The sequence below is a fragment of the Dromaius novaehollandiae genome, chromosome 1 (assembly GCF_036370855.1).
Source record: "Dromaius novaehollandiae isolate bDroNov1 chromosome 1, bDroNov1.hap1, whole genome shotgun sequence".
Lineage (NCBI taxonomy): Eukaryota > Metazoa > Chordata > Aves > Casuariiformes > Dromaiidae > Dromaius > Dromaius novaehollandiae.
Genome location: NC_088098.1, coordinates 102,524,609 through 102,547,606, shown reverse-complemented (window position 1 = coordinate 102,547,606; position 22,998 = coordinate 102,524,609). Strand labels below are relative to the sequence as shown.

At 47.6% G+C, this 22,998-nt stretch overlaps 2 protein-coding genes, 2 long non-coding RNA genes and 2 other non-coding genes across 15 annotated transcripts in view; 4 read left to right on the top strand and 2 right to left on the bottom strand.

The window, feature by feature from the left end:
• Positions 1–10,983, bottom strand: part of LOC135330254 (uncharacterized) — a 38,802-nt gene extending 27,819 nt beyond the window's left edge. For all 6 annotated transcript variants that reach the window (XR_010392144.1, XR_010392146.1, XR_010392143.1 and 3 more), the window contains exon 1: positions 10,842–10,983. This is a non-coding gene — a long non-coding RNA (uncharacterized LOC135330254). The remainder of the gene's footprint in view (positions 1–10,841) is intronic.
• The window catches only part of RCSD1 (RCSD domain containing 1), a 35,784-nt gene extending 21,304 nt beyond the window's left edge, over positions 1–14,480 (top strand). For both annotated transcript variants that reach the window (XM_026093369.2, XM_026093368.2), the window contains 6 exons: positions 4,662–4,769; positions 7,341–7,430; positions 8,798–8,869; positions 10,244–10,447; positions 10,981–11,614; positions 12,534–14,480. In XM_026093369.2, coding sequence (XP_025949154.2) covers positions 4,662–4,769; positions 7,341–7,430; positions 8,798–8,869; positions 10,244–10,447; positions 10,981–11,607 — 1,101 coding nt within the window. In that variant the 3' untranslated portion in view covers positions 11,608–11,614; positions 12,534–14,480. The remainder of the gene's footprint in view (positions 1–4,661; positions 4,770–7,340; positions 7,431–8,797; positions 8,870–10,243; positions 10,448–10,980; positions 11,615–12,533) is intronic.
• A 2,039-nt stretch (positions 14,481–16,519) lies between these two features.
• LOC112979294 (uncharacterized) lies at positions 16,520–19,004 on the top strand. 2 transcript variants are annotated; one of them, XR_003258144.2, is made up of 3 exons: positions 16,520–16,616; positions 17,457–17,709; positions 17,821–19,004. It is a non-coding gene; the product is annotated as an uncharacterized LOC112979294 (long non-coding RNA). The 2 variants fall into 2 exon arrangements; XR_003258143.2 differs by lacking the exon at positions 16,520–16,616 and adding an exon at positions 16,625–17,364.
• Positions 16,600–16,671, top strand: TRNAP-CGG (transfer RNA proline (anticodon CGG)). Its single transcript has one exon. It is a non-coding gene; the product is annotated as a tRNA-Pro (tRNA).
• On the bottom strand, positions 17,127–17,198 carry TRNAP-AGG (transfer RNA proline (anticodon AGG)). The gene has a single exon. It is a non-coding gene; the product is annotated as a tRNA-Pro (tRNA).
• A 3,311-nt stretch (positions 19,005–22,315) lies between the features above and the next one.
• MPZL1 (myelin protein zero like 1) overlaps positions 22,316–22,998 on the top strand; it is a 46,988-nt gene continuing 46,305 nt past the window's right edge. For 2 of the 3 annotated variants that reach the window (XM_064522514.1, XM_064522504.1), the window contains exon 1: positions 22,316–22,496. In XM_064522514.1, the coding sequence (XP_064378584.1) occupies positions 22,370–22,496 (127 nt within the window). In that variant the 5' untranslated portion in view covers positions 22,316–22,369. The remainder of the gene's footprint in view (positions 22,497–22,998) is intronic. The other variant, XM_064522493.1, reaches the window with a different exon arrangement.

The following is a 22,998-nucleotide window of genomic DNA, read 5'->3' as shown; positions in this document are numbered from 1 at the left end:
ACAGGAGACTAGCCTGAGCCTCCTGTGCCTTACTGTGTCTGTTGCTGGCACACTATTTTTTTCATTATTTTTGCCACATTTGCATTTTCTCAGGGAGATCATATGTGTGGCAATCGAAAACACCATAAGAGTTGCAGGAGACCTTTGGAGTGCATGTGCAAGAGCAGGGCACAGGAAGGCAGGCCGATGCTATGGACCGGTGTGAGAAGTGCCTGCAAGGAAATGTGTGAGGCTCTTTAGAAGCAAAGGAGGGATGTGAAGGTCAGGAACTTGCCACAAAACCACGTTCAGATACAGCTGCATGAAAATGAGGGTGGAAAGTGCATGGGAACAGCATAAACAGTCATGGAATAGTTACTGACTTCATAGCTACTAAATACCCCAGCATTGCAAAGAGCTGTGAAGGGCTGTATTTTCAGATAAAAGGTGCTCCTTGTGGCCAAAGTATCCTAACTGCAAAATCAGGCAAGTCAGAGGATTCAGGGGAGAGGGAGGGAGAGCAGGGCAGTACAAATCTCTGTTGTCATTCAGCTGGTATTTCAGTGCCGCTTAAGCCGAAACGCTCCGCTGTACAGCAGCTAATAGACCTTTGCTCTTTTCATCAGCCAAAACAGAGGAACCAATCCAAACCCAGATTCTCTCTCAGTATCTGCTTCCAATCCCCGCTGGTACCCTTTTAGGCTAGCATTTCCGGTGGCATATTAAGGACAACGCCAAGAAGATGAACAGAACTGGTGGGATGCCAATCCCCTGACGTGGAGTTATGATAGCTTTTAATTTCAAGGGGGTGGGTCATGACCAAAACTGCTAGCAGAGGGCTGTTGGAGCCAGTTTTGTGCCAGCCACAGCAGGATATTCAAATCCATTCCCTAACCTGCCCCTGCTTTCCAGTTTTTCCCTGGATTCTTTGCAATTTTGATTTCATAAGAAGCTAGTTGTCTCCTGTGACACTCCCCACCTGTATGTTAAATCCACAGTCTTTAAGAAAAGTTTTTTGTGTGAGTACACAAATGTTATTCACAGGGAAACTCTTCAGTCTCTGGACCTCTTTGCCATGTGTGTTTAACATGCACCTTCTCTGCCCTGCTGCCCCTGATGGCTCTGAAGGCTCTAGCAGGAGAATTGGCAAATATTACTGAGGCAGCTTGTGACATTGCTATCCTGAAGGGTCTGCTCAGTCCTCTGCAAGACATTATTACTCCCACACTGGTCAGCCTTATTAGCCCTAGTGTCTTCTGGCATATGAAATTGCCAATGAAGTTGGGACTGTGCTAGGCACAGCTACCTGTGCTACTGCATCCAGGCATCTCAGCTCAGAGACATTCCCAGATGCCTTGCCAGACCCAGCAGGGACAGGCTGTGACATTTCTGGGGGGCCCTAACAGTGTTTCTGCCAGGCAGCCTGTGAGAGAGGCAGGGATATGTATCGGTGCTAAAAGCAATGCCCCCTCTTTAGGCAGTCACTGCAGGATCAGAGATGGGTGGAAAGTACAGCAGAGGCAAGGACTCCAAAGGAAAAGGAAAGGCGGGCTTTAGTGGGAAGCTTGAATTGCCATGACTGTACCCAATCAATGAATAAAGGCAGAATTTTCTTCTCCAGTGGTGCCAGATCAAAGAGACTAGGTTCAGTTTTAAAAGCAGATGAAGAAAAATAGGGTTGAAAAACATTTTCAAATTCGCTCAGCTTTATAAACTTACTTGCGAGAGGAAAGTGAAACCCCTTACAGAGAACGCATTAGCTGCACTTCCTCTTTTATAGACAGCATCATGCTTACACTGATGGTACAATTTAATTCCGGTTTTGCTGTTCTATCTGACATTTTTCAGAATCTGCAGAGCTTACATACTTTTTTTATGGACAAGTAAAAGACTTCAGAGTAGCAGGCACCAGGTTACTATGTTAGCTTTCTATTTTTAGGCCATGTGGGCTAACTACATTTCTTTTCTGAAAAGCAAAAGAATCTGCAGTGGGCTGCAAGGAGCACAAAATTCAGGTCTGAGTAATCTTAACTTTTTTGCTAAACAAAAGCAGAGGTGCTCCTCTTCATCATCCTGGAAAGTGGTGGGTTATGTCACCAAGACTGGAAATCTTACCAGGAGTGGGAGACAAAGCTTTAGTGCCATGGGAGAGGAGAGATCCAGCACTGAAACTCTCTGGTGTGAGAGGAGCAGACATGTCTTAGTGGTGGAAGAGGCTGAGGGCTGCTACATCTCTGCAGTGAGAGTGAGAAAGGGAGGCTTCCCACCTCCCTTGGAGCAGGAGGGTAACTGCTAGTCCCCTCTCAGGAAGTAAAGGGGACAGTGCTCTTCTTTTAGTGGGAGGAAGGGAACTTTCTGCCTCTCAGTGCCCCGGCATAGTAAACTCTGTTGACTAGAAGGCATGCAACCTGGCACATCAGCTGGGAAAAAAGAAGCCGTAGCAAGAGCTGGATACAGGATTGCAGTGTAATTGCCAGAAAGGATCCGAGAAGTGACTTTTCCTGTTGCAAAACGCATAGTGTAATCGGAGAGTCTGCAGCTGGCAGTTTCTGGAGGATGCAGCCCATGGGCTACTTGTTCTAATCTTAGAATGGCATGTCCACGGCTTCCTGTGCACCCGCGGCAAGTTGCACGCGCATGAGAGCCATGCATCAAGGCCTTGCCCCAGCAGAACGAGAAATGCGTGGAACCATTCCAGCCTCAGAGCTTTGATCAAATGTAGAGAAAGGGAGCTATGTTTTCAGATTGTAGCTCAATAAATAAATAAATAAATAAATCCCCAAGCCTAAAACAAGAGGTCAAAGAGGCCAAGAGGAAGTGCTCTGTCTTTTCTGGGTTAAGGCAGAGGGCTGTGAAAGAAGCTCTAGTACTAGAGAAAAAGAGGTTATGGGGGAGGCAACCATTCCTCCTCAAACACTGAGCACCTGCAGCTCCTAAGCCTGTATTGAGTCCCCAGTTCAGATGTCACTTCCGTTATGCCCAGATATTCTGGGTTCTGGTATGCCAGAGCCAAGCTTCCCAACTCATCCTCCCTTCCTCAGGTTCCTGCTTTGCTCCCTCCTATTTCCAGCCTGCTCTTCCTTCACCACACAGAGCTAGCCTGCAGCAGGGGAACACTCTCCCTCCCCACTCAGCCAAGCTGTCATTTTCATGTGCAGCAAGTTGCCCTGCTGATCTGCTCACCTCACTGTTTTCTCCCTTCCCCTTACCTGCCACTCCCCCTGCTTTTAAGTACTCTAATGAAGGCTGAAAAGATCCTGGGAAGGTACTAGAAGTTCACCAAGAAGAGGGAGTTTGATACAGCTTTCACAGGTGGATGCAGGAAAGCTGATCAAAGAAAGGTAGATGTAGTCAGGACCCTGGAACCAGGGAATAGCAGATATCTACAAAGGGCTTGTGGGACTGGGAGAAGGAAGATGGCATTTGGGGGGAGCTACAGCTCCCTGAGGAAGGGAAAGGGTACTTATAAATGGGCCTTAGCCCTATCATTCTATACCAGATATTTCAGACTAGAAATTGCTTCAAGCTGTACTATGACTTGGGCTGATCCTTAGTGTAATCTCCTCTATTTACTTGTAATCTTGAAACTAGGTGCCTAACAAATTGTCAACATGTTCAACATGTTCAACATGATTTCAAGTTTCCATACCTCCTTCTTCAGCCCCTGTAGTATGGTGGCCCATATGTGGGCCAGCTTGTTTTGAAGGCCCTTCACCTCTAGCAAGGCTGAAGGAGGGGTTCTGTTAGCCAGACATCATGTTTCTTCCAGGCAGAGCAGCATGAAGGATGGGCACTGGTGGAGCCCTTGGAGAAACAGAAATGCCTTCCTCTAGCAACAGCCTTTGGTGAAACTTTCTGGCTGAGAAACAGAAGTGTATTGAGGGAGAGGAATAAGAAATGTGGTGCTGGTCATGTGATAATGGTGGTGGTATAGGGATCAGAGGTATGAGGTTCCTTTCTGATGGTCTGTAGCCTGGTTTGTTGTTTTGAGGTCTCAGCCTGTAACAAAACAAGGATTGTTGGCTCGTTTTTCATAGTTCTTCTGGTTTGGTTTTCACTGGCATCAGATAGTAGAGATAAAGAACAAAGATTTCATTTCATGAACTTTGATTTTAAGGCTTTCTACTCATATTGCTTGATACACACATAGCAAAGAAAACAAAGTAAATGTGGGATGACCAAAGCTGTGTGCTGTCAGAAGAGCTGCACCATCCAGTCTCCAACAACCCTCCTGCTTCATGCAGGAGAATCACTGGAAAAGGAAGGGCAGCTGTGGCCAGGACAGCAACAAGAAGTGGGAGGGCTGAGAAGGTGCATGGGAATGTTTTTTATTGCTCAATTCTGTCTACTCACTGCTAGAAAAAGATGAGGAGCAGACTTATTGGAAATAGTTTGTTTCCAGTGAAAAAACTGGCTATAGGATCTTCAGCTAGCAGTGAAAGACTCTGCATGAATTATTAGTTTTCTGAGATTCCTTTAAGAGCCTCAGATATTTGAAAATGCTGTTAGGTCCTGTATTCCCAAACCTTTTGCTCTCAAATGAGGGGATTGATGCCAGATGTGAGAAACTCTGCCTTAAGTCCTTGCGTACTCTTGAACTTTATAACACATACACAGGCTTCTCTCTAGCCTCCTTGCTTTTTCCAGCTTTTGCTTGTAACATCTTATTCCTGATTTGTCAGAACAGGCCAACAGAGACCAATTCAGAGGTGGACAAGTCGGCAACACCATCAGTGGCTCAGCTAGCAGGGAAATTCAAAGAGCAAGCAGCCAGTATCACTGGAAAAGAGGTAAGGAGCTCTGCAGCTACCAGTATGTAAAAGAAGTGGTAAATGAGGCAGTCACCCCTGCCTCCAGAAGTTAGAACCTGGGTGGTCTAAGCATAAATGCACCTTGATTTTGAATCTTCCTGAAGGATTTGACTCCTAGTGCAGTGCAAGCTGTGACAGTATCTTCCATGCATTGCTGACTTGTGCATGAGTATTTTGGTAGAGCCGTACTTCAGGAGAACTAGACGCTGTAACTGAAACACTGTAGAACCTGGTAGGATACACATGTATTCCCTAGCAGTAGCAGACAGCAATGCACGTACAATCTCAGACATGTGTGTGGGGGTAGAGGGTGACAATGAATAATAAAATAGCTAATTCCTGAACTATGGAAAAAGCAGGCAAACAACATATTATGCAGTTTAGAAGCCACCATGCATCTCGGCAGCAGGTCACCAGTACCTTGTTCGCAAAAGGAGAAGGTTTCCTTCAGGTAGTTTCTTCTGTATGGTGCTGAGACAGAAAGCTGTCTCTTCACTTGCCCTAGTAACCTCTTTCCAATTTCAGCATTTCAGATTGTGCCTGTCTCTGTCATGCTTAAATTTTATTCTATTGAAAGTCTGCTATGCCAAGCATCCACCTCACAAGCTGTCTTTCACCAGATAAGCAAAACACTTGAATTCCTCTCTTAGGAAGTAAAGAAAGACAAAGTATGTATGGATGAAGCTGACTTTCTGGGACAGTCCCTGCTTTTATTACACACTTTTTAGTAGCATAAATGCTTAGTGACAGCCCTCATCAGTCAGTGGGCACCCCTTTAAAACTAAACTGCTTCCTTTTGGTGCTCAGCTGATTTCAGCATTGTCCCTGCTGAGCCTAAGGGAGCGCCCCGCCCCCGTCAACCATCCTGGCTTTGGCTTTGGCTTTGGCTTTATGCAGCGTGACCTCTGGCCTGCAGCACTGGCATGCAGTCATTTATCATAGATTAACGCTCTCATAGCTGGGTACCAGGATGTGAATAACCAATCTCTTCCCAAGCACTTTTTTTTTCTCTAGTCACTAGTGCACTCGTCCATCTATCCCATTACAGTCATTTCCTCTTTTTAAGGTTTGGGATTTAATTGCACTCAGTCCTTCACTCTTAAGAAGGGAGCAAGTTCCCAGACCTCTCTTAGTACTATCTGCAGACCTCTGCTGTTCCCAAGCCAAGGCAGCATGGAGAGGCCCCACAATGGGGGAAAACTCAATTTCTCCAAGGACTGAGGAGGACAAAGTTTCCTGTCTTTTCTCTCCAAGCCATCTGTCACTTCCCCACCCTCTTGGGCTCAGATTAATGGCTGACTAGATGGTCTTTAACTCTTGATTGACCCTCACCAGCAAAGGGGAACCTATCAACCAGGAAACCTCTCGCACATCACCAGGGCACAATGCAGCATTGCCTGGTTGCAAAATGGTGGGGTTTCAGTAAGACATGATATTATTGCTATGCAGTGTGATGCAAGAGAAAGGGCAGGGCTGCTCATGGCTGCTTAGAGATGCAGCATTGCCATGGCTGGGTGCAGCACCACCAGCAGTTAAGTGACATCAGATCTACTGGTCTTCCAAGAAAATTTACTCTACCGAGGGCAAAGATGCCATGATCCAACTTTTCGCATGCCTGCCTGTGAGAAAGTAACAAAATTATCCAAATATTATCTTGTGGATATTATCCAATATCTACAATATTATTCACATATTTTGTTTGTTAACACACACAAAGTGTGTTAACAGCTTGGCAGAAGGCAATGAACATGGCATAAAAGTAGAAAGGACTTCATCTTTAAGACCAAACCAATAGGTAAGAAGGAGCAACTCTATAGGTGCTGTGCTATGTAGCTCTTCCTTCCCAGCAAGAACTCTGTACTTCTTGGAGCCTGAGGACATTCAAAATGAATGTCCCTGCAGTTAAGCTGCCCTGCAGTTAAGTTCCTTCTCCCCTGGCGAATCTCTTTCTTAGTCAGATTAAATATCACAGCTGAGGCCTTGTCTCTGTGAGCTGCTCTTCTTCATCAGAGAGTAATCAGTGTGACTGTAGGCAACATAAAAAAGGTCAGAACGCCCCTTTTTGCCCGTAAAATATTTCAGATGTAGAATAGCAAGATCACAAACCAGGTAGGAAGCTGAGACTCATTGAAAAGGAATCCTGGTAACAAGATAGGAAAAAGAACAATAACAAGCTTATTCCATTGTGAGGGGGTTTCCAGCAGGATGCTTTGGAGATAAAGCTTGTCGGAAGGCTTCTCCACCCTCCACAGCTTAGGAGAGTCTGCTCTGCACAGAGCCTGAAGTCTTGAGGTTCATACTGGGGGAAGGGATGAAGACTGTTTTTCTAACACTAGGGCTGGGCTAGAGATGCTGTAAGCACACCTAGCATACCAGTCACATGCTCACATGCTAATATTAAATGCTGCCTTTGGATGTTTCCTTTAGGCAAGCTGAGTCCTGCCTTCCAAGCAAGTCACTTACAGAGTGTGTTGTTTGGTGCTTGAATTTCACTTCATTTTTAAAAAAATTGATTTCCCCACTGCTGAGTTGGTTGTTTTCTTCTCTTAGGTACCACCGCATAAGCCAACTCGGAGGAAACCACCATGCTCCCTTCCACTGTATTCCCACAAGGCCGAGACAAGCCACAACGATGAGCAAGTGAGTGTCAATTTAATAGAAGGACAAGGTCTCTCTGTGTTGCAGCCTGTTCTCTCTGACTCCTGAGACACAGCCTTAGATGCAGTACAGTGATCAGGCTGTGCAACATAAGACATCAATCATGCAGCATCAAACCTTTCCCTGCTCACGCACAAGGAGGACCCCCTTGCAGAGTCAGTTCCATGCTGCTTCCCATTCCTGTAGCATGGATACATGTTCCATTTCTACTGCTGTTGTTCTTACCCTCAGAGCAGAGCACTGAAGGATCCACCCAGTTCTCACCTCTCAAGGATTTCAAAGCAGGAACTGGCATTTATTAGATTCGAACAGCATGTAGCTCAGAGAGCATCTATTCTGTTTATTGCCTTCAGATGAACGCTAGAGGTTTGAGTATAATGGTGTAATAGTTCTGCTCTTGAGTTATTTCCTTCTTCAGAAAAAGGGAATAATTAATCCAGAGTGAAGACTTTCTCTTCAGCAGTACCTGCAGAATATTGTCTTGACCTGGACTCCCTACAGCACCCTCGAATGAGCAGGTCCCAACAAGCTGGCTGCTATCCACTAAAGTTTCCTATATTCAGGCCCTTCCCAGTCACTTCTGTCCTTCTGTCTTTCAATGTGTGAAGTTTAACCATCAAATTTCACATTGCCACCTGCCCTTAGGAGGCAGTGCTTAGTCCTTCTTTTCTGATAGTACAGCCTCTTACTGCCGCCAAGCCAAAGGAGCATAGCAAAGCTTTACAGTCTTAAGATTCCTTCTTTTTCCTTTGGATCTCAAAAGAGCAACATGCCCCTTCTCAAAGCAATAGTCTCCATTTCTCAAGCTGTTTTCAGCCTTTCATAGCTCTACCTTTCTGGTCACTTAGGCCTTTCCTGTCCACATTAATTGGATGCCCGTTAACCCTATTAGTCAAGTGCTGGCAGAAAGCCTTTTTTCGTCACAGAAAGTTCCTAATGTTTACCAACATTAAGGCCTTGTATCCTTTGAGAGGCAGAATTTTAATCTGTCTAGTCCTCAAATAACATCAGGGAAAACTTTGTCATAAGTTAAACACCTTACCGAAGGCCAAATAGCAGCAGAGCCAACACGCATCACCAAACTCAGGTAATTCAGCCAAAAAGCAGACAATCACCTTTTCTCCCTCAAAAAGGATACATATATGTAGAGCCTTAGGATGGCTAGATCACTAAAGGGGAGCAGTCAGGAAAGAAGAGACCAAGCTTTTGTGTGAAGATCCTATATGAGGCTTGATTTACTCCCCTACAAGTACGTTCTCCTTGTCACTTCCAAATTTCTGCCTTCAGTGTATTTCCCTTTTCTCATCTACTTTACTGTGGCCTTTTCCTGTTTCATTTTCTTTTTTCAGAAGCCGTCTCCAAATGCTTGCCCTATGCCCAAGGTCAAGGTGAAAAGCTCCCCCATGATTGAAAAGCTGCAGGTAGGTCCTGGAAGTGCCCACTTGGTTGCCCCAGCAAATTACAACTGATTGGCATTTGTCATGGCTCTCTCTCTTGTGGAGAAGCCGCAACGGAAGGGGAGCCAGGAGCTGAGAGTGACAGCTAGGCAAGCAGGGCAGTGGCCTCACTGACAAGGGCCCAGTCCCACAAAACAGAAACAAGAAGGGCAGGGCAGGGCAGGTCTGGTGATGGTAACCAGGGTCAGACACAGTGCAACAATCATCAGGCAAGTCTAAAGGGAGATCTGAGGTCAAGCCAGGAAGCCAGTCTGTGGGTCAGGGTCAGGGTTTGGATCTGCAGGGTACATGGCCAGGCACAGGGATGGCAGCAGTGCAGCTAAGGTAGGGATCAAGGGCACAAGCCTTAGCTTAAGTGCACCTCCCAAGAGAAGAGGAGAGAAACCCTGGCTGAGGCTTCTTCTAGCTCTTTCTTCACAGTGGTCTAGAAAAGTTTAGACACTTGCACCATATCAGGGAGCTGGCCTTGAGCACGCCTCTAAAATCATGGTGGTGTTGGGGAAGCGGCTGTCCAGGCCCCGACACTCCCTTACCAGTGCCTGGAAGCTCTGTGCTTTCTTGGCCTTGATCCCTCAAGTTACGCACAAACATACCCAGGGCCATTTCTGTATCTCTCAGTGGCGCCTGATTCATGCCGGTGAGGATAGCTCAGCACTTGACAGCCCATAGACATAGTGCCCTACTACTGCCAGCTTCCTCTCCTGGCAGCATGTGCGATTCCTGAGCATAATGCCACCTGGGCGCCCTGACACAACATAAGCCTATTCATAACAGCGTCCCCATTAATGCACCCAAGGACATTTGCCTATGGGAGCTTCTTAATAACAGGCCAGCAGGAGTTGATAAGGAAGCACTTTGCCACAGTTAATCACAAATTTGCTTCTTTCCATGATCTTCTCACTCCTTGTGACCATATGGATCATTCCAAAGACCTGCAGATCAGGCCTGCAAATGTGAGGTCTGTTTGAGTAAAAACAGGGGTGGTTTACATCTCCAAGTGATTGCTGGCTGCTTGTCCATGCTCTCTCCTGGCTGAGCCACTGTAGATCATAGTGGCTTGGCTCGGTCACTGGAAAATCCCTAAAGGCCTCAGGATGACAAAAGACCATGTCCCGACATCCAGCTGTTGAGGAAGGGCAAATGTCTAGTCATAACTTCTCTGCCCGGGCTTGTTTGTTGACAGTATCACCAGGAGGGACCCGTAACCAGAAGCTATGTGGGTTATGACAGCTGAGAGGTGTGCTGTCCCCCGTGGCAAGAGCAAGGGTTCCCCCATGTGGCTAATATATGTATTACACATCAGTGTAACACGCTAATGATGTGTATTTTCCTTTGCAGGCCAATCTGGCTTTTGCTCCAGCTGCCCTGCTACCGGGAGCATCTCCCAAAAGCCCGGGTCTGAAAGTCATGGTCTCTCCATTCAGCACCCCCCCCTCCACTCCTAGCAGCCCCGGCATTCAGTCCCAATCCAGTGAACCCAACGAGACACCAGTCAGCTTTGATCAACCCCCAGAAGGCACTCAGCTGCAATTCTACAACAAGGTAGGGTATGTGTGAGAGTTTCTCAACACAGCAGGATAAAGCTTGCTTATTGCTTGGAGATGAGGTAGGCTTGGGGATGAGGTAGAACAGGAGGCTTATGTAGCCACACAGACTAGAGAGCCCATAGAGCACGACTGCATGGCACTTAAAGGGGAGTTGTAACCCTCATTTACCATGCTCAGCTGCTGTGCAAACTCCTTCAGCCACCATATTCCAAAGCATAATGAATGGAAAAACCTTGGCTTACGGTCTAACTTGGACAGGGAGCCACAGTTTAAACTGGGACAATGATCCAAACTTGGGATCAAACTGGGACAAAGACCAGCTTTACAGTGGGGAAGGAGGTACGTATTAGGGAGTTGCTTATCCTGTAAAGCAGTCCTCTTCCACCTACCTCTGGTGTGCAGAGCAGGAAAAGTGAAGCAACCAGCACAGCAATCAAGTTTCCTGTGGTATTCTCCTCTGTTGTACTTTCCTACTTTCCAGTACTACTCTCTCTGAGTTCTTCGATGTCTGCTTTTCTTGTATTCAAGGTGCGGACACGGGGATCAATAAAGCGTAGGCCTCCCTCCAGGAGATTCAGAAGATCTCTGTCGGAATACGGAGACGGGGAAGATTTAGGGGTCAACACCTCCTCTCCAGAAAATGGTTCCAAAGAAGATGGGGATGAGGTGTTTGGGCCCAAGGGCAAGACGGAGGAGGCAGAAACAGGGAGCAAAGCACTAAAGAAACAGTCAGTGTCTGATGAGAAGCCTCCATCAAGGAGAGGATCTAGCAGATCAGAAAATGAAGAAAAAGGGGAAAAACAGGAAGAGGAAATGACTCCTTGCAAGAATAATGCGGGGGATACAGAGGAGGAGGTGAGTCATGCCTCAGGGGAGGAGAATGCTCCCCAGCCTCCCTCTGGAGATAGGGAAGAGAAGGTATGCAAGGGTCCGCAGGGAGAAGGGGAGGAAGGTAGCGCCTGTGAACAGGAAAAAGGTGACAAGAAGGAGGAAGCTGAGAAGAAGGAGACCAATGAGAGCACAGACACACAGGGAACATCAGACACTGAAGAAACACCATTGGCACCTGAGATGCTGCAGGCAGCAGCGGGCTTGGAGACTGCCAGTGAGTCTTCAACATCACTCACACAGGACCAGGGTACAGAGCCACTGTGATGCACAGGTAAGACAGATCTGGGGGATGATGGCTCCTAAAATACCAGAGGTGTTTGCCTACTAATGAAAATGCCAGAGTATGCTAACATTTCTGCTGCTCCCTACTTGTCAAGAGTATCAAATCTCAGATAGCATTGGCTTCAGGGGAGGGCACATGAAACAACCAAAAAGCCCTCCAGGCTGGTGTTACAGATAGAGGGGACTGGCTAAAAGTAGAGAAGAAACTGATGATTCTGGCTTCAATAAAATGGAAAACAGAGATGCTCTCTGATACTAGGCACTCTGCTCAAATGCTCAGTTTTGAAAGTACTTGTAACAAAAAGCACTTTTCCCCAGCAGAAACTATATATATGATGTCTACACATATCCCTACATATACACATATATGTGTGTATATATATATATATATGCACACATGCATGCATATTATATATAGAAAAACTCTCATATGATGTATCCCTCCTATCAGGCTGATTGATTTAAAGAGACATTTCCAAACCACTTGTTAGCTTTGACAGCAAAAACAGTGTTTGCATACAAACCAGTTTCATGGTCAGCCCTGGAACCATGCAAACATGGGTCTTTATCACTTAAAATAAAAGATTTCCACTGGCTAAAGCCGAGTTTATTCCATTATAGCTTCTCACTTGTTCTCTAACCACTGATACCCAACATAGCCACAGATGCTTGAGGAAATATCTCATTCCACTCCAACTGACTGTCCCCTCTTCAAATGCCTACTTGGTTTGGCAAGGAGGAACTGAAGGAAACAGTTTGGTGCTCAGGCTGCAGCTCACCTTTCCCTTCTAGCATGGCAACCACCAAAGTACCCCCAAGTACAGTATCTGTCACAGACTCCCCATCCTTGTGTTTACTTAAACCTGCTATTATTTTTCATAATTTCTTTACTTTTCCCTTTTCAAAAGGACATACCCAGTCAGAACAGAGGAGACAACAAATGAATAGGAGCCATCTAACCTAATCAACGTGGAAGCTATTGGAAAACTGTCTGTGGGAGGAGTGGAGCAGAATACAGATATCCTCCGAGGTGCAGAAGCATCCCAGAGCTGAGTGACCAGTCGCTGGCCCTCTGTTCTGACACCATCATCTTCTGTTACAGTCAGAGACTGGCTTATAATCTCTTCGGAGTTCAAAATGGAGATGCTGGCTGACTTTTCTTAGGGGATATTCAGGGACAGAGAAACCTGATACATGGTGTCCTGGCTGGGCCCAACAGCCACCACCACCACTTCTGGGCCCTCTGTTCCTCAATCCTGCTGAGCTCCAAAATGTCATTTTCTTCTCTTCTGCGTTGGTCTTAGATGAAGTTCATCAGTGTAGGACCCATATATATATGTATGTATATATACATACATGCACACACACACATATATACACATATATGTGTGTGTATATGTATGTATGTGTGTTTATACATATGTATGGTGCCTTTTCAGTAGCTTCTTTAGAAAAATTTTGGGTTTTCAAATTTAACTAAATAATGTTTTAACAACAGGAAAAAAGTATGTTTTCTCCATGCATGTTGTATGGCATACAACGTGAATCCTAAATATGGAGAAAATTCTTTGAGAATTGATTATAAAGCATAAAATCGCTTTGGAGTGGGGGTTGAGCTGGATGATCTGCATATGAAACACCCAGCCGTTCTGTGTGCTTCAACTTTGGGGTGTTTTTAGTACTGGTGGAAAGTAACAACCAACAGATTTGATCCACAGAAAAGATGTGCTGTTTGGGCCAATAGGGTAAGTTTTCTTCACCCAGCCCTGGCTCTAGTTCTGATTTAGAAGGGCCACTTGTCCATCAGTCTTTCTCACTTCCAGACCCTATCCAATCTTTTGATTCTCTTCTGAAACATGGGGCCAGTTAGTGCCATTTGTGATAGAAGGCATCCTGGCTTACTCATTAATTTTATGCAGGTCAATGAAGAGGTCTTAGATGGCCGAGTTTCAAGTCATACGGCTTGACTGAATATGAATTGGTAAAGTACAGATAGCCGGTCCCTCCTAATTACTTAGGATTGGCATTGTACTTGATTTGCCCCCTCTCTTGGATTAGTAGTTAATTCATGGGACTAGCAGCGGCTGAGCCAAAAAGCTTTTACATCTACAGAGTATTTGTGCTTATATGAAGTAAGTTATGTAGGGGAGGATAAACAACAGACAACAGACTCTTATCTGACCGCTTTCCTGACAGCAGTATTTGAGGCTGTATCTGTAATACTGAATAAAAAGCAGCTCTGGCTCAAGGCCAAGGGGCCAGACTGCTTAGGTGTAGCCCTCTCTACAGCATATATATTGCCTTGGAGACAGCTAACCAGAATTGTCAAAAACTAAGCCAAGGAGTCAACTAACAGTTAAGTGGTGTGGATGGTTAATGGCCAATGCTTACACCTGCTGCCAGCCACCCGTTATTTAGCAATATAGATGCAGCTACAGAGACCAAAGACAGAACCTGCCAACTCCTCATCATCTTTCACAAAACTTCTCCTAGCAAACATTAAGCTAAGCGATGTAGGAAGTCTGTGTTGTCCCTGTCCTGTAGACAGGCATGGGCACCTTACAGAATACAGCCCACATCCATCCTTGACTGGGCTCTGAAACATAGCAGTATTACAAAGCATCACCCATGGTTTTGAGGGATGTCCCCTTTCTGTTCACCAGCACTAAAATCACAAGGAAAGAAACGGTTCTATGCCCTGCCTTTCTTCTTTCCAGGTGAGAGCACTAAGGTGTCATTTGTTGAGAGCCAGCAGTGTTGCCCCTTATCCGTAGAACAGGCTTGTTGGCAAACATGACCCCCACATCCTTTTGAGCCATTTGTGGAGTATTGTTGCCTTTGAATCTATTTTGATCTGTTTGTTAAAGCTTGTATTCCAGGGCAGGCTGCAATTATTCACTGTAACTTGTTTCTTCTCTCAGCAGTGTCCCATCTGGATGTGAGTGATTGTGGCTTACTGTATATATAGATATATGTGTGCCTGTTTAGAGAAGATGTATGTGTGTCCCAAGCAAGGGAGTGGAAATCTGAGGGAGAAACAGAAGAAATACATGGTGGAGTAAAAACAAAAAGACAAAATCTCTGTGTTTCCTCCTGGAGAGATGAAGGTGCCTGAAGGGGCATGGAGAGAGCTGACAGCAGCAGGCAAAATGGGTGAGGGATTTCCACTGCCATTGGAAAAGTGTAACATTTTAATTTAATTGAATTGGGGGGGGGGTTGCTTCTGGGAAACAGTAATAACCAACATGTTTAATCCCCAAAGGAGGATGTTCTCTGGGGCAAGCACTAACAATGATGACTGCCACGGTCCCTGCCCCAGCTCTGTGGATACCTAAGCACAGAAGAGAGCAAAGCTCTGACCAGTCTAACGCCCTTTCTCCAAGAGCATTTGTTGTTCGGGGAAGAACAAGGCAACACACAGTGATCCTTCCTGTGAGATTTCCCAGCTTCTGGTGATCAACAGTGTGGAGACTTTCTGAGCCAGAAGTTACATCACCATCTTTGTCTTTAATAGCTTTACGAGTTGCTGGAAAAAAACACACCTGTTGCTCAGCTGAAGGCATCCATGATCTTCTACAGGCGATCTTAGCTCAGGCTGCATACAAACCTCACCCTTTCTGCAGGGCAAGTGAGAGCAATTTTGGAAAAAAGCTCTTTGGCCAGCATTAGCATCATGACACTGCAAAAGCAGAGGGTACGTACGGGCATGTATCCCTGTCCCATCCATATTATCAGAAAATGTAGGCTCACGCCCATAAATGGTAGCGTGGTCTTGTATCCACAAGGTGTGCAGGGTCAAAAAGTTTTGACTGCAATGTAGACTACAGCTTGGCTTGATGTATAGAGCAGGGGCACTTACTCAGACCCATAGATATCCCTCAGATCCCCTAGGCAGGTGTAAGGTTAGGTGTTAAGGATACAAATGGTTGAACTGGAAAATACCCTGAGTAAGAGGATTGTAGTATAATTTTTATAGTGGCTTTGGTGTGGATGGTGGCTGAAAGATCGAAAAAAAAGTAGAAGTGCAATCTTCTTGGCCAGACCGTCACGCTGGGGGGAAAGAAGGAAAATAGAGAAATAAAAATAAATGAAGAAGTGGAGAGAGGAATGCAGCACAAGAGCAAAGTGACTGTTGCAGTTGTGTTTGGCTGAGATCTTGTTATTGTTACAGTTATTTTTTGTTTGGACTGTGTTTAAACCATAGTGGGAGCCAGAGAAAAGAGCTCTACGGGTAAGGACTGAAAGCAACTACGGATGGGAGGAATAAGGTTTTCTGAAAGCTCTGGGAGGTGCAAGAGGCTATGCAGATGTGTGGAAACACGACTGGGGAGCTTGAGGGCGGCAGGAAACGTTAGCGCACGGGAGCCGGGCCGCCTGCCAAGACTCAAAGCACACTAAATTCAGACTCGCTGTGAACCCGAGCCGCCCATCCTCACACCTGCGGCCGCCCCGCCCCTAACGGCCCGGCACAGCGGCGGGCTGGGTTAAACCAAAGCCGCTGAGAGGAGGGGGGGTGTTTCCCTTTCCCCCCTTCCCCTCCGCCGGGAGTGAGCTCGCCCGGCTGGAGCCCCGCCGGCCGCGCCTGCCCACCGCGTTGGGTTGAAGGAGCGCCAGGCGAGGGAAGGGAGGGCAGTTTCGCTCCCCCCCCAGAAGAATGCCGGAGTGGTATCGCCTAGGGGAGTCCCGAGGGGGCTCCTGCTCCCTCCCACGAGGGACTGGAATCGGCTCGACCGGGCTGAGCGCTAGGGTTGAATGGAGGCGATGCCACGAGATGATCTGGCGGGGGAGGGGAAATCACAGCCGCCCTCGCAATTAGGGAGAGGAATGGTATCTTCCGAGGGAGTGGGCGGAACCATTAGGGAATCTGGCGGGGGAGGACAGAACTGCGGAGGCGCTCGCGAGGCGTGGCTGGCGCTGAGCGGGAGGAGTCGGGGGAGAGTGAAGTGCGGAGCTGGGAAGACGGTAGAAGAGAGCGGCTCGTTGGTCTAGGGGTATGATTCTCGCTTCGGGTGCGAGAGGTCCCGGGTTCAAATCCCGGACGAGCCCTCCGCGAGGGGAGGGCGGGATGTCCTCCCATTTTGCCGGTGCCGTGTCCGCGGGCGTTTATTATTGCCGTGGCGGTGTCGGTGCCGGGGGGAAGAGGGAGCTGGGGAGGACAAAGGGAACAGCCTGCCGCGCTGGGAGCGCGCCTGTGCCTGCGGTGTTTTGGCAGCCCGCTTGTCGGCAAGGTGTTGCTTTACGGAGGAGAAGCCGCCGCGTGGGCTCTGCGGGCTGCAGAACAGCCGCCCTTGCTTGCACCGTCGCGCCGGCGTTTTGCGCACAGGAGTCGCTGGGAGGGGTAAAGGGGCAGTAAAACGGAACATATCTGTGCTTATTAATACTGTCCATGCCCCTTTGTTTTCTGTGGTAGTTACAGCTGTCTGTGCAGTAAGCACAGAGAAGAATAGCAGTTCGGCTCAACGGCTCAACCGCGCTTCGTAGAAAGGCGGGTTAAAAAAGGAGGGCTCGTCCGGGATTTGAACCCGGGACCTCTCGCACCCTAAGCGAGAATCATACCCCTAGACCAACGAGCCGCCATAAGAAAACATTTCTCTCCGTTGCTGAGGAAGCACAGCGCGGTACCGCCTCCGCCGCCTCAGCCTCGCGCGGCGGCTGTTAACGGTCTGCTCCAACCGCTGCGGCGCTTTCCCGCGCCCGCGGCTTGCACCGTCGCTCGGTGAAGAGAGGGCAGGTGTCAGAGTACGCCACCTTTTGTAGCAGAAATAGCGCTTAGATGTGCACGGAGCGTCACAAAGGATATTCTGAACAGTTTTTTTTTTTCCTCCCTACAGTCGTGCGTCAGAATTCGTAATAGAGGTGAAAGAGAAACTGCTTGAAAACAATGTTACAGAAATGCCAAGTAGTAAACGGGCACTGTGCTTTGCGATAGCCAAGCATTTCTTAACTTGGTTCTGGCCTGTAGCCTGATTCTTTGCCTCAGTCTGGAGCAATGGAGGCAGGAGTTGCAGCCACTCTGCTTGGGAGGGCTTCACCCTCGCGGCTTCCCTCCCCCTGTCCCCCGAGGCAGTGGATGGCTGTGACAGGGTAAGTGTGACTGCAGTCTAACTAGCTGCCCCACCAGCCCAGCAGTCTTGCTGGTGTGGCGGGTGGCCCATGCAGGAGTGATCAGGGATTACAGATTACTGTCTTCCACAGCGGTCTTTTTGAGATAGCTCAAGTAAATCTCAACTCCACAACCTGTCCTACTTCTTCCAGTCAATGCTCCTGGTTATTCATGAGGTACGTGCACTGTTACTGTGTGTGCTGTTGCTCTTGAGCTTTCTTCCATTCACTATTGCTAACCTATCTAACCCTGTGTGTAAAATCTGCTAATATGCCTAGCCATTAACCGCAGCAGTCAAACCACAAACCCCAATCAAAAGAAGAAAAAAAATCATTGTTCATTTCCATAATTTAAAACTGTACCACACCTAAGCAGTGGTTACATTGTTCTCCTGCTTTAACACGTGTTACATTTTTATGCAGACTTATTTAAGTATCAGTCTTCTTACAACAGACGCTGATGTTGGTTAGGCTACAGTTCAGTCCTATCTAGGGCTATTGTCTCTGTACAGTAACAGTCTGTGAAATGTTTGTTTCTATTCCAAGAAACTGGTGAGAGGGTAGGAGGGAGAGACAGGAAAAATAATTGCTTTCATTTTATGGGTTTTTATATGTCAAGGTTATCAAGAATATTTGTGGCTCAAGTTGTTCCTTAGCATCAATTCAGCACTGGAATGCCTAATCATTAGTATCTTTTTTTCATTGTAAGCTTTCCTCAGAATACTTCTCCTTGAGTAGTGGGTGATCCAAGCTGTTCTTCCTAAGCTAATTACAGAAGACAAATCCTTAGAGAACTCTCTGAGTACCATATGTAATTACTATGCTGCCAGCTCTGGGTTTTGAAAGAACCAGTGCATTTCTATTTAACCAGAGTAAATATAAGTGTAGCATTAGCTGCCAGTCACAACTTCTTCCCAACTTGCAGAAGAAAAATTAGTCTCGCAAGAGACACACAATGCTTTATTTTACAAGTGGAGTCTCTCTGTTTTTCTTTCTCACTCATTTTGCCCTCTCTTATTATTTCAAAATGAGCACGTTAGGTGTTTTCTTTTTTTTGCCCCCCCACAGGAATGCATATCCGCATGCAGCTGTTCAACATGTTCTACTGTACAATTCCTTTAGGAGTGCTCACTTTTTAACTATGTCTCAGAACATGTCATTTTAAATTCACATAATCCTGGACCTGAAAATTAAAGCAAGAGACTTTTCAGCTTCAAAACAAAAAGCTTTTCCCTCAGCTTCTTGCCAAAAATATAGGTAAAGAAATGCAGTTTAAAATAGAAAACAGTCAAAACCAATCTGAATATATTTACCTCTTCTCCTAGATGATGTTACTCTCTTAGCATTTTTGACATCATAGTCCTACTTGCTTTCTGGTAGGCTGGTAGAGAGCCCTCTGAAAAAGCATGGTAATGAAGGTCTGAATTTCTACCACAAGCAGCAACAATGAAAAAAAAATTATTTAACCTCCTCTGCAATTACACATCCCTTTTTTTTTTTTTTTTGATTTTTTCCTTTTGTGATAAACAGAAGCAAAAAGGACACAAAAGCATTTTTTCTTCTCTTGCGGAACTGAATGCTGATTTTGCTGTCTGTGTAAGAAAGTTTGGAAACCAATTAGGCAACTTTATAGCAGCCTGCAGGGAGGCTGCTGTGGTCCCTGTCGCCCCCCTGTCTGAGCAGTCCTGCTCTGTCGCTGTTCCTTGTCTGAGCTTAAGGGGAATGGATTCAGCTGGAAGAAAAATAACTCCCCACCATTCCACACTCACACAGAAGAGATGAGTTTACCTCCAGCTAAATGAGCTGAGTTACTGAGAAATCTGGTAAGTATCAGTATTATCACTAGACAGAGGGCGGAATTGCACAGCTAGGGGGAAAGAAGCCCTCAGGACAAATTAAGAACTGTGTTCCAGAGCTTCCTTTCCTGTTCTGAAAATAGCAGAAGATACTAATTCAGTCATTACCATCTGAAAAAGAAAACTGATCTACAATAAATATATCCCAGCTATTCTCTGTATTGAACAGCAGTATTCTTACACAGTGAATTAGCCATCTGTAGGGCTGTACCTGTGACAACCTTATCATAGCTCTATTAGGGAAGGGAGAAAATGTGGAATTCCTTTGACAAAGGGACACATGTGACTGAATCAGGGTTATTAGCATATAAAAAGAGAAGGCATGAGTAGTACTGAAGACCCAGAAGATAACTAGTGAACTTTGGGTACTGATGTTCTATCTTCCATGTTGGTAGAGTACTTTTAGTCACTGAGCAGAGCTAGATGGATGGCTAAAGTTTCCACAGAAGAGAAGAGCTCTGAGGGAGTATTGAAGCAAAAGAATTTGGGATGAAAGGCTTATTATTGCATATCAGTTTCTGTTCCACTCAGAAAATGCAGATTTTGATAAACTGGCTAAAGTCTCATCTGCAAGGGAAGTCAGAGGCACTAAATGAGCTGGCAGCCAAACAAGGCAAGAATTCCCTGTGATACAAAGAGTTGCCTTTGTTGACCTTTATTCTCAAATGCTCTCCTGGATTTCTGGTAGTCTGAGTTTCTAGAAAACATGTGCAGCACTGAACTGATGAGCATGTTCCAGAGCTTCCCCTGAGGGCATAAATAATGAATGCATAAGCCATTTCATTTTAAATCCCACAACAGTTGTGAATGTGGTATCTTGCCTGACAGTAGGAAAAAAATCTGGCAGTGTTTTGCGGTTTGGGGTCTATCATCCTTGGGATTTGCTTCATCATGGCCCACATGGCATACAGTAGCAGGGCTGTCCTGTGGTCTCTTTCATACACAGCCATGATTGGGTGTCACATGGTAGCATGACTGTATTTGTTGTGTGTGGTCAGAGAACGGCAGAGAAACTGGTAGTACACACATGTGAGAGGACTAGCTACAGTGGAGCATGGGGCTGGAGCTAACTGCATATATTTTAGGCCTGTGAAGTTTCATGCAGTGAGCAATAGTCTTGTGATATGACTAAGCTTGTGCAGCTTCATTAAAATACATAGCTAAGTAAAAAAAGAAACATACACAAAGAGGTTCCCAAAACAGAGGGAGTAAAACAAGGAGATAAAGAAAGAAGGGTAGAAGTGTGGTCTCAGGTCTGTTGGGGGGAAATTCCAATCAGCTATTTTGAGGCAAAAGGCAAACCCAGTTATACTATCAGCATAGCAGGAAACTTTCTAAAGGAGTCTGTACTTAAAGGAAACGCACCAGAACAGGCTCTTCAAGTCAATGTGAAAGAACAAAACTGATCTAAGTGGAGGCAGGGGTACCCGCACTCTCATCTGATCACAGACTCTGCAGCAGTGCTCTCCCACTTCCTCGGGTGGCTTGGAAAAAACACTTGGATGTGCACTCGTTAGCAGATATTGTAACATGTATATGGGGGAACTTGCTTGCCAATGACTGCAGAAATTGGGGGCACCAAACCAGTGCTGCAGTGTACTCTTAGTACAGTTTCTATTTGGAAAACTAGGTCTGCTAATGCATTACAAGAGACTTAAATAGCACAGACTATCTGAGAAGTGACAATGTGCTATGATCAAGCTAAATTCTGTTTCAGGCCCCTTATCTCATGAAAATTAGGAAAGTGCTATTTTTTCCAATAACCGACACAAATCTAGTTTAGATTTTGACTAGCAAAGCTCTGTTTGCATGGCTGTCAGTTATTGGACATTTTTTAATGTAGAAGATCATTAGTGTGTCTCTAAAGACACTCAGTTAAGCTTTTAAATAGAAGGTTAACTCTTGAGTAGCATTAAAGCATGGGGTTGTGGCATTTGGCTTTGTGCCACCTCATTTCATCCCAAAAGCAGAAGCCACAGGGTAGATGGAGATAAGTGGAGGTATGTTGGTGATGAGAACGTATCCAGTGGCACCGTGCAAGTGCTAGCAGCATGACAGCAATGACACAGGCCAGGAGGTAGCCATGTGGGTGGGGTGGGTGGCAGAGGCTATGGGGAAGGCAGGTGGGCAGCTGAACAAGCTGGCATGATGCCATATGAATGGCAGCGCACTTGTCCTGCTGCCTGGAGAGAGGCGATGCAGTGCTTGGGGAGGTGGAGAGCAGTAGGCCGTTGCCCAGCCTGTAGATCTCGCCCTGAAAAATACAGGGCCACTGCAGCTGCGAGATGAAAAGTAACCGCGTGCCTGTTTTGTGCCGCGGGGTGGACTAACCGATTTTTCAGCAGCGAGACTCGAGGCTTGCAGGCCCCCTCCCAGCCACGGCGGCCGGGCACCTCGCTGCGGTGCGTCCGTGCCCGGGTCTCCACGACCTCGCGTAAGCGGCGGAGCCCGGAGGCTGGCGGCGGCTTCGGCGCAGGAGCGCGCGCGCGCCGTGACGCCGCGGCGGCGGCGCCCCCGCAACCCCCTCCCGCCCCGCTCGCGGGGAGATCAGTGTCGCTCACGTGCCTGGCTCGAGGGGCGGGCTGAGCCGCTTCCTTCTCGGATAGGGCGCCCAGGCTTGACGGCTCCGTCCCGTGGCCAATCGTCGGGGAGAAGAGGGGCCGGGGCCGGGGCGGGGGCGAGCGGGACGCAGGAGGTGTGTGCGAGTGACGGCGGCGTGGCCCTATCGGCGCGAGGGAAGGGGGCTGCGAGGCGCAAGGGGGCGGGCCCGCGGCCGGGGGTGGACAATGGGGGCGCGGGGAGGTGGTGGTAGGAAAATGGCAGCGGCCGGAGGCACCGTGGGGCGCTCGGCGACCGCCGCTCCGGCGCGGTTCCCGCTCTCGGCGTGGTTGTTGGCCACGGCGCTGAGCGCGGGTGAGTGAGCGAGTGAGGGGTAGGGAGGGGAGGGGAGATGCGCTGGCGGCCTGGGCGGATCTCGGGGCGGCGGGGGGAGCTGTCGTCCCCAGGCGCAAGGGCGGGCGGGCGGGCGGGGGCCTGCTGGCCCGCTGCCACGGCTCGGCCCCACCGCGACTGACCGCTCCGGTCCGCCTGCCTTCGCGCTCGGGACCGGGGGCCGGCTGGCGGTGAAGGCGCTGCCGGGCCCTTGGGGTTCCCGGGCTCGGCGGTGCTGCGGGCGAGGGCAGGGCGGCTCTTCCCCGGCCCGGGCCTGTCCCCCTTGCCCCTCCGCGGGGCTAGGCCCGGCCGTGGGGCTCTGCAGGTCGTGCGTCGGGTTGTGGTCGGGGAGTGGAGGGTGCCGCGGCCAATTGTCCGTCCCCTCTTCGTTAGGAAGACCCCGTAGAGAAGGGTGCAAGATGGCCTGTGGAGGTAATGTGTCCCTGTTGTAAATTAGGTAGAGCTGCCTCATCTCTTTACATGC